General features: G+C 43.0%; 1 protein-coding gene across 5 annotated transcripts; it reads left to right on the forward strand.

Moving 5' to 3' along the window:
• Positions 1-664: 664 nt before the first annotated feature.
• LARP6 (La ribonucleoprotein 6, translational regulator) lies at positions 665-8,055 on the forward strand. 5 transcript variants are annotated; one of them, XM_040569563.1, is made up of 3 exons: positions 665-846; positions 5,410-5,602; positions 5,999-8,055. In XM_040569563.1, exons 1-3 carry the CDS (start codon positions 680-682, stop codon positions 7,070-7,072), a joined length of 1,434 nt encoding a protein of 477 aa, XP_040425497.1. In that variant the 5' UTR covers positions 665-679; the 3' UTR covers positions 7,073-8,055. The 5 variants fall into 5 exon arrangements, with proteins under 5 accessions (XP_040425497.1, XP_040425500.1, XP_040425501.1 ...); XM_040569566.1 differs by lacking the exon at positions 665-846 and adding an exon at positions 2,127-2,182; XM_040569567.1 differs by lacking the exon at positions 665-846 and adding an exon at positions 3,339-3,382.
• Positions 8,056-9,204: the final 1,149 nt, after the last annotated feature.

Consider the following 9,204-nt stretch of genomic DNA (forward strand, 5'->3'; position numbering starts at 1 on the left):
GTCACGATGAGAGTGGGCCCCTGAGTGCAAGCTGACCTTTTGCCAGTCCGAATTTTTCAGAAGAAAATGTTGGAGCAATATGGTGGAGTACAATTGAGACGAACACCACAGACAAACAGCAAATGGGGAGGTGTCTTAAAGACCCTACCTCCATTTAGCAGGAAGAAACATCTTCCCTGGCTGAGGAATGAGTATTTACACGGACATCTGGAATGATTTAGAACTTAGTAGTGAGAACGTACATGTTACTCCAGTAGTGGAAACACTGAAATACAGTGGAACAGACTTAACTTCAAAGTTAAGGATGTGTTTCAGAAAAGGGGGCTCTGCATCAGAGTAACGTCCCGGGGGATGTAGTTACTGCTTCATACCACGCACCGTTACAGACCGGTGCTCTGCACAACACAATGCACCGGGCCTCGCCCTCTGCTCGCGTTGTGTCTAGCTCCCCCCTTAACCTCTCTGAATTTCCCGGAGGGCCGAGGGCGCAGCGACGCCGCCGCACGCGGGGCCGAGCAGCCGGGCCCCGCTCCCCACTCTCGCCGCCCCGGGGCGGGCAGGGGCCGGCCGGCAGCCGGTGGGCGGGGAGCGGAGCGGAGCGGAGCGGGGCGGGGGGTCGGCAGCAGCCGTGGCAGCAGCGCTGCGGGCGCGGCCCCGTCGCTCTGCGGCGCCCAGCGCCATGGCCCAGCCGCGGCCGGGCGGCGTCGGCGGTCTCGAGGCGGCGGAGCCCTGGGCTGAGCCCCCCGGCCCGGAGGCGGCAGCGGGGAGCGGCCCGCGGCGGGTGGCGGAGGCGGAGGAGAGCGGCGGGGGCTGCAGCGAGGAGGACGCGGGGCGCTGCGGGGCCAGGTGAGCCCGGCGGGGCCAGGAGGGACGGGACGGGGCCGGAGGGGGCCTCTCCCCGCGGGGCTGCCGCCGGCACCCGCCGGTTGCTGCGGCTGAGGCAACGGCGGCGGGGGCGGGCGCAGGGACCCCTTCCCGGCCGGTAGCGGCCGGGCGAGGCCCCTCGGGCCGGGCCGCCCCGGTGCTGCCATCCCCCCTGCTGCGGGAGGGGGCCGGGGTGGTGGGGTGGGGTGGGGTGGGGTGGGGTGCGGGGTTCTGGGCTGCCGTCGTGGGGGTGCTTTGGCATTGGAAAGTTTGCTGGGCTGTGTTTTGGCGTGGCGCTGTATGGATTTTCCTTAGTGGAACGTGAACCAGCAGACGTGGTCTGGGGCTTTGGACCCAAACTGAACAGTCTACGTGCAGAAATAGTTACCACTTCATAATCTACTCTACACCTGACTGTTTGATTATGCCATTAGTGTTTTCTGTATTTAAAAACAAACTGCGGGAATTAGTATTGATGCCCGATGCTGCTTTGATGACTCCCAGAAGTGCTTGCTTGTGAAAGGAGCATTCAGGACTTCTGTGCCAGGACATTGCAGGGAGATAAATAAAGCTATTTGTAGGGCTATTTGTAGGGCTATTTGTAGTTCCTCTCGTGTTTTGTACTAGAGCTGCAGGTGTAATTCAGTCATGCACAGATTCAGGTACTGTAACGTGAAATTCAGTGCTCTGTTCTAAAAGCAATTGTTTCTAATCAGTTCTCTAACTTCATATCCTAGCGTTTACTCAGCATGAATTGCCATGCATTATTTTAATTCATAGAGGTGTAGCCGGGGATGGGGGATTTTCTTCAGTTGCCAAGGTTGTCAACTACATCCTATGTACCTAGCAGGTGAGCAGAAAGTGATTTTGGTGTGCACACTTGCTTTGCACTTATTAAGTGGTGTGATTCTTGCTAAAACTAGCACAAAGCACTGTGGACAGGCTGTTCTAAAGAGTTCATATAGCATTAAAACTGGATATAACTGCAAGGCCACTGTAATAACAGTATTAAAATTAAAACATCACTATTAAATTTTAACATAAGCTTGTTCTGTAGGTGTAAGAACATTTAGCCCTGACATACACTAAGAAAGGTATGGGTATTTTTTCAAGCTTTGTAACACATAATAGGTAACTCTTAAATGCCACTTATTTAATCCTCTCCAGTAGGCACTATCTTCAAAAATGATTGCAGACAATGCTGATCTATACTCAGTTCTTGTGGAGGTGCCCTTTTTGTAAATGGCCTCTTCCTGATCCAGGAAAGCCTAGAGATAATGCAATGGACAGAACTGCAAAGGCTCTACCACAAGACTGGGTGAGTGAAGTTCACACACGCTTCTGCCATTTGCATGTAACCTTAGCTAAGGATTTAGTTTGGGAATGTGGTATCTGCTGGGACATGATTTACCCATGCATTTACAAAAATTGTCAGGGCTGGTCTAAAGTCTCTGAGAGTGAGCCATTGCAGTCAAGCTAAGCTAGATGTTAGATTTTTATTTTATTTTTTTCTCAGATTCTAGGCTTTATAACTTGAAAAATGAAAGCCAATTCCTCACAGTCAAGACACTACAGTTCTTGGTGAGGTCTCCGAGTATTTTTGACATTCAGTCCTCAGCCCCTTAGCTGCCAGGCACTTCAGAAAAATCTTATGAGTGTTTATAAGAAACAAGTTTCTCTCCTGTGCATAAAGTAAAATTATTCTTGCCCAACTTAGATTTCTTTTGCATACAACCAGACTCAGGAAGAATCTGACCTTCAAAGGTGGATGTTTTTTATGGTGACATCTGTCAAAATGTTTTTCAACAGAAATTGAGATTTAACAATTGATGCTGCCACCTGTCCCATTAGTAGGCACCTAATATTGTATGCACTGGTTTCTGTTAACAGATTTCCACTGCCTTGAGTAATTGCACTGTTAGAACGTCAGCATAATGCTGTTTGTTGTGCTTTTTAATACAATACCGTATTCTTTCCAAGACTCAGCAAAAGCTTGTCCAAATGTTAGGCTCTATCCAATTTAATATATTGTTTGTGAGTTTTGATATTTAAAGTTCCAAATCCATGCAGATATGTTAATTTTCTTGTATGACTAACAGCCAGATGAGTCTCAGCATTACAAGGTTGTTTTCAAGTCTATCCAAAGTTTTGACAAGTGTATCTTTCACAAAGCTCTAACTAAATAAGTAAATGAAAGCTGTGACTAACTACTAGGCACCTGTTTTCTCAGTATTGACTGATCCTGATTCATAAACTACCTTTGCATTAATTTTGGAGTTGATGCCTTGGAGGTACTACCAGTTGATTATTACTATGAGTTAGTATGGAGCTAATTACAAATTTCTGCAATTGCAGGAGGTGAAACTCCCAGTACAGCACTTAATGAGGGCTGCTGTGAAATTTTGTGAAAGCTGAACTGTTTGCCAAATATAGAAATGGTGTATAGTTCTGACTGACCAATATTTAACATTTTAGAGAGATGAAATGAGATGTTTCGCCCTGATTCAGTGTTAACACTGTGAGTAAGAATGGAACTGATGCAGTTTGTTTTCTTTTTTTTTTTTTTTCCCAAGCATGATGATCCATTTTCTTTCCATCTGAACCTTCTAAATACCTGCAAGTATCTGTACTAATAAAACCTGTAAAATTTGTAAGCTCCATCCTGAATTTAAGGTAAGCTTTTCTTAGCAGAATACGGATATGTTAGAACACTGACATTCTAAATTTCTTGTGCACACACTAGCTCTGAATTGGTAGTGAACAGAAAATGAGAGGTAGTGAGGTTAGAGAATAGCATGAATGAAAAAGAAACAACCTTGTTTTTCTTCTGTCTAAAATCAGCACCCACACCATTAAACATATTTTACTATCTTAATAAATTTATCTGTTATCCTCCACTTCCAGCATTTTCAAAGAACTGAAATTCGTATTTTTTTTTCTCTCTCACTATTGTCATTCTTTGGAACCATACCCCATTAAGTGGCCAGAGAGATTTTAACAAGGATATTTCTAGAATTGTGTGACTATCTGTGTACAGCTGATGCATTGCCCTATCAGGGAAAAAAACTTAAAAATAAATAACTTGTTAGCCTCAAAGAGCCAGGTCTCAGACAACTGCAATAACCTATCATGAGTGGGGGCACATTCACTGTGCAGATCCCATGGCGGGGAGCAGCATTGTCAGGCGCACGGCAAGCATGGTGGTGGGCAGCAGGTCAGTCTGCGCTAAGATTGCAGTCTCCAGTTTGTCTCCAGGACAAACTGCAAAAGGCAAGGTGATTCAGTAGCCTTCACCCACCTACAGGATTGCCCTCGGAGGACCCTGCTACAATGCCTGCTCCTTCTTTTTTAATGATTTCAGAAGCTCTGCAAAAAGCACTTATGAGAAAATGTGTGGCTCCTCCTTTTTGTTGCTGAGGTACACAGGAGACCATACAAACATCAATTACATGATTTATAGGATCTAGGGAGAATAGTATATTTTTCTGAATAGAAACTTTTGTGATGGTCCCAAAGCAAAACATGGCTGCTAACAGCTAAAAAACAAAAACAAAAAACAAACAAACAAACAAAACAAAAAAACGGCCCTGCCTTAAGATAGATTTGTGCATCATAGTTATAGCAACATCTGTGGCTGTGGGTGAACTGCTTGCCTCAGTGCTAGATTACAGTTTAAACGGCCATTTGTATTCCAGAAACAAACACACTGCTGTAACTGGATGTGGCAAAAAGTTTGGCTCAATTCCCTGGTTGCAAGATCTTTTTTCAGGCTAGGCATCTCAGCAGTGCTCCACTTTGCACATACCTAGGTAACAGGATGGGAGGAGGAGACAGCAAAGATGAACGACATCTTAACAACCTGCACGTGTGTGTGCATATACAGCTGTTCTGAGGCATGGTACGTGAGCTGCTACTGCACCAAAGTCCTTACTCTGAGACCTGCAAAGAGTTTCAGTCTGTGCATAAACTGCCAGTGAAGTTCCTCTGTCCACATGGAAGCAGTCTGTAAGAAGTGCAATGGTCCTGTCGCTCTGTCTTACTCTCTGGGTACTGGCTCCTGGTACCAAATGCGTTCATGCAGTGCAGATGTTTGAGGAAAATACCATTGCATCAATTTGGAATATTAATTCTCTGTTATGTGATACTTACTCATGAAGCACAGAAATGTTAACGTGTTCATATTGACAAATGAACCACTGTCACTGGGGGACCTTTGTATAGCACTAAGCTCTCGTGCACCTGCATGTCTGTTTTGGTGTAGGATTGGAGTTGGCAGCATTTTCAAGGCATTCGTACACATCTCATTGTTCTACACTGAGCTCAGCTTTTGGAAGGAGCTCAGGATTCTTTATGCTGACTGGAAAGCATCATCAGGAGCTGGCCTCCTGCCTCAGCTGGATAGGGCTATACCTATTCAGTGCCTACATATAAAAGAAGCTGGAATCAACATTATGGCTATGTTTTTTCATTTTGAGAGATTTATTTTTTTTACTCCACTAATATGAGATGAAGCTCTGGTAATCCAATTATTTGACTGTTTTCCAGTGGTGGGGAACATGATGACGACTTTGACCAGAACTGGAAACCACCAGACAATGACCTGATCCAGAAGTTAATAGCACAGATTGAATATTACTTCTCAGATGAGAACCTTGAGAAAGATGCCTTTCTTCTAAAGCATGTGAGAAGAAATAAGATGGGCTATGTCAGTGTTAAACTCCTCACTTCTTTTAAGAAGGTAAGTTAACTCATTTAGACTTCAAGTCCTTTGTGTAAGCCTGACAAATCTTAAAGGAAAAAAAACCAGAAAGGTATGAAAATAACTTACTTTACAGAGGCAGTTCCACAGTCTTTATCTGCTCTGAGGGGCTAACTCAGTTTTGATGTGATGGTTACTTTAAGCTATGCATGAGCAACTAAGTAATGCTGGCAAAGTTATTTTCTTGTCTCTGAGAAGGGAAGGTAAATTTGACCTTTGCAAAAGTATGGTGATACTAAAAACAGAGTAGTAAAAGGTATCTATCAACCAATGTCACAAAGTTTGTTGACTGGAGCTTGCACCTGCCTTGGATTTCTTTATGATGTTTATGTGGGTTCAATCAGTTGTACTGCTTAACCTATGTTCGTCTTCAAGGTGAAACATCTTACCCGTGACTGGCGAACCACAGCCTATGCACTGAAGTACTCTGAAACTCTTGAGCTCAATGATGATAACAGAAAGGTTAGAAGAAATACTCCAGTTCCGGTGTTTCCCGGTGAAAACCTTCCTACCAGAATGTTACTCGTGTATGATATCCACATGATTTCTGAACTGCAGGGTCTTAACAAACAACAAGAAAATGGATGTATGCAAGAAAAGGTAATGGAGCATCTCCTCAAAGCCTTTGTAACTTTTGGTGTAATTTCATCAGTTCGGATTATCAAGCCTGGTAGGGATCTACCACCTGATATCAGGAGGTTCAGCAGCCAGTACACCCAAGTGGGAACACAGGTATGTGCAGTTATAGAATTTGAAGAAGTAGATGCTGCTGTACGTGCTCATGACTTCATGTGTGCTGAAAAGAAAGAGACTGGTATGAAAGTTGTCCTAATAGGCATGAAACCTCCAAAGAAAAAGGTTCCTAAAGACAAGAACCATGATGAGGACACCAGCAAGAATTTTAAGAAGGTTAAATCTCTTAACAAGAGAGTTGAGGAACTTCAGTTTGTTGGTGATGAATCTTCAGCAAATAGCTCTTCTGACCCAGAGAGTAATCCTGCATCACCACTGTCAGGACGTAAAAGTACTGCAACAAGTACTACAAATAAGTTGAGTCCTGTCATTCACCCAAACAACCATTTGAGTCCTAATGTGTCACCCAGATCAAGTCCTTGGAATAGTCCATCTTCTCTAAGAAAAGTAACCAAAAAGTCGCCGCTGGCTGAAGACAGCAAACTTAATCCAAGTACTAGCCCTGAAATTCCAAGGAAATGTACAGATTATTCTTCAGATAGCAGTATCACTCCATCTGGTAGCCCCTGGGTACAGCGAAGAAAAGCTCAAACTGTAACGCAAGAGAAGAGTCCAGGCACTAGCCCCATGTTAGCTCGGAAAATACAAAATGCAGATGGTCTACCTGTAGGGGTGCTGCGGCTGCCTAAAGGTCCTGATGGCACTAAAGGATTCCATAGCGGATGTGAAAGAAGGAAAGCCATGAAGAATGAATAAATCTTTATTTCAGAATAATTCCACAAGTAAGCCAATTGCTTTTGTTCAAGCCTGGTGAAAGACTGTCACTTGAGTGACTGAGTTAAGTCAGTATTTAATTTTTAAATATTTTATATTTATACGGAGACTTTATCATTTGTACATTTGTATTTTCACTTCACGGAATAGTTGATGTTGGAAGGCATCTCTGGAGACCGTCCAGTGCACCCCTCCTGCTGAAGCACAGTCAGCTACAGCAGGTCAGTTAGCACCATGTCCAGTTGGGTTTTGAATATCTATAAGGATAGAGACTCCCCAACCTCTCTGGGCAACTTGTTCCAGTGTTCAAACACCCACACAATAAAAAAAAACATTTCCTTATGTTCAGGTAGAATTTCTGATGTTTCAGTTTTTACCCCTTTTCCTTTTACTAGGCGACACTGAGAAGAGCCTGGCTACATCTTCTTTATTCCTTCCCATCAGATACTGATGATACAAATATACTGATGAGATCCACCCTGAGCCTTCTCCAATCTAAACAGCCCCAGCTCTCTCCCCCTCCAATATGAGGGATGCTCCAATCCCTTAATCATCTTATACACTTAACCTAATACAGTACCCTTATCCACATTATTTCTATTAGTGTGAAATGGCTAAACACTGAAACAGGCATCTAAAATCATTAATATAATTACACTATTTGCAAACCGGAGGAGCAGGATGTAAATGCTTACTGTATAGCCGTTGTATTATGATAAGCTGTCATATGTTACCAGTCAAATCATAAGGAACGTAAGTTTTGAAGACTTTCTGAGTTTGTCTCAAAAGAAACAGAGAAACATGCTACAATGAGCAGTTGCTCTCTGCTTGCATATCTCCCCAGAGAGTTGTTTAATAGGACCAAAATGTTTATTTTCCTGTGATGTGAGTAAAGACTCTGAGCATTGAAGACTGTTCTGTGTTATCTCATATAATCAGATGGAAATAAACTAAATATTAACTCAGTCTAAATCTACTTCTTCTACTTCAAAAATAAGCTGAGCTGATCTATACCATATGAAATCCTAGAAATAGTTTCTCAGAATTTACACTGCATTCACTAAGTAGTGTTTGCTGCCCTATTACTTAAGTGGTGATATTTCAGTCTATGTCAGTCATTGTTATGCAATACTGTACCACTAAAACAGCGTTATCTCACTAAACACTGGTTATTTCACCTAACTCTGGATTTAACAAGTAGGCTTGGCAAGAAATGCTTAAATTAAAATTACTATTATTCTATCTGGAGCCAAAGCAGATTCCTCTGCAGTTTTAGTTCAAAAAGTTACACTTCTGAAAAATAGCCCAGTGATAGTAAGAAAGTAAGGTTTTAGTTTCTGATGTATAACTTGTGCACTGTGCATGACAAAGGTCTAATCCAATGGCAATTCTTCATTCCAAACCTCAATATCCTTTCCAACTTGGATTTCTGCTCTAAGCATGTTCTGCAGTGTCAATAATTGTAGTAACACACAGAAATCTATGTACAGAATTCCATCAATTCTGCATATAATTCTGTAGCCACCCAAATACATTTCCGTTCTTTTCCCTTCACTTCACAGAACAGAATCCTCCGAGTTGTTTCCTGACTTCCATTACTGGCAGAGACATTATAAATACTGTTGTATACAAGAGTTTCTTTTTCTTTTTTTTTGGCCTTTGTCTTGTTTGTTTAAATTAACACCACATCTGCAAGTATCTAAGCAACAGGTAAGTACATGTAGCCTTCAGAAGAGCGATTCCCTAGCTCCAGATTACATATAACAGCATTGTTTCACTGTGTATCCAGAACACTGTACCTTTTCTTCGGATACTTCCTCCAGGAATACTTCAGGGATACTTCCTAACCGGGAATATGTAGTATTATATACCATTGCATGCTGTTGTTAATATCTACTTTGATATCTCAGTATAAAATAGATATACAGATGCATACAGACACACAGCGAACCCTTCCGCTACCTGAACTAACGAGCACCCTCTGCTGTCAGAACAAAAACGGTGCCACAGAGAAGAGCAAGACTGCCCGGGGAGCCCACAAAGTCCTTCAGCAGGTTACACACACTTCTGCCACACAGACACGCAGGCACACTTGAAGTAGTTTTGAAAACATG

The sequence above is a fragment of the Cygnus olor genome, chromosome 11 (genome assembly GCF_009769625.2).
Source record: "Cygnus olor isolate bCygOlo1 chromosome 11, bCygOlo1.pri.v2, whole genome shotgun sequence".
NCBI lineage: Eukaryota > Metazoa > Chordata > Aves > Anseriformes > Anatidae > Cygnus > Cygnus olor.

What these genes read in the sequence shown, in the direction of transcription:
- LARP6 (XM_040569563.1), top strand. Translation starts at nt 680, where the DNA reads ATGGCCCAGCCGCGGCCGGGCGGCGTCGGCGGTCTCGAGGCGGCGGAG. An exon ending in GCGGGGCGCTGCGGGGCCAG is followed by an intron (nt 847 to 5,409) that starts GTGAGCCCGGCG and finishes ACTGTTTTCCAG; the next exon opens with TGGTGGGGAACATGATGACG. An exon ending in TCCTCACTTCTTTTAAGAAG is followed by an intron (nt 5,603 to 5,998) that starts GTAAGTTAACTC and finishes TTCGTCTTCAAG; the next exon opens with GTGAAACATCTTACCCGTGA.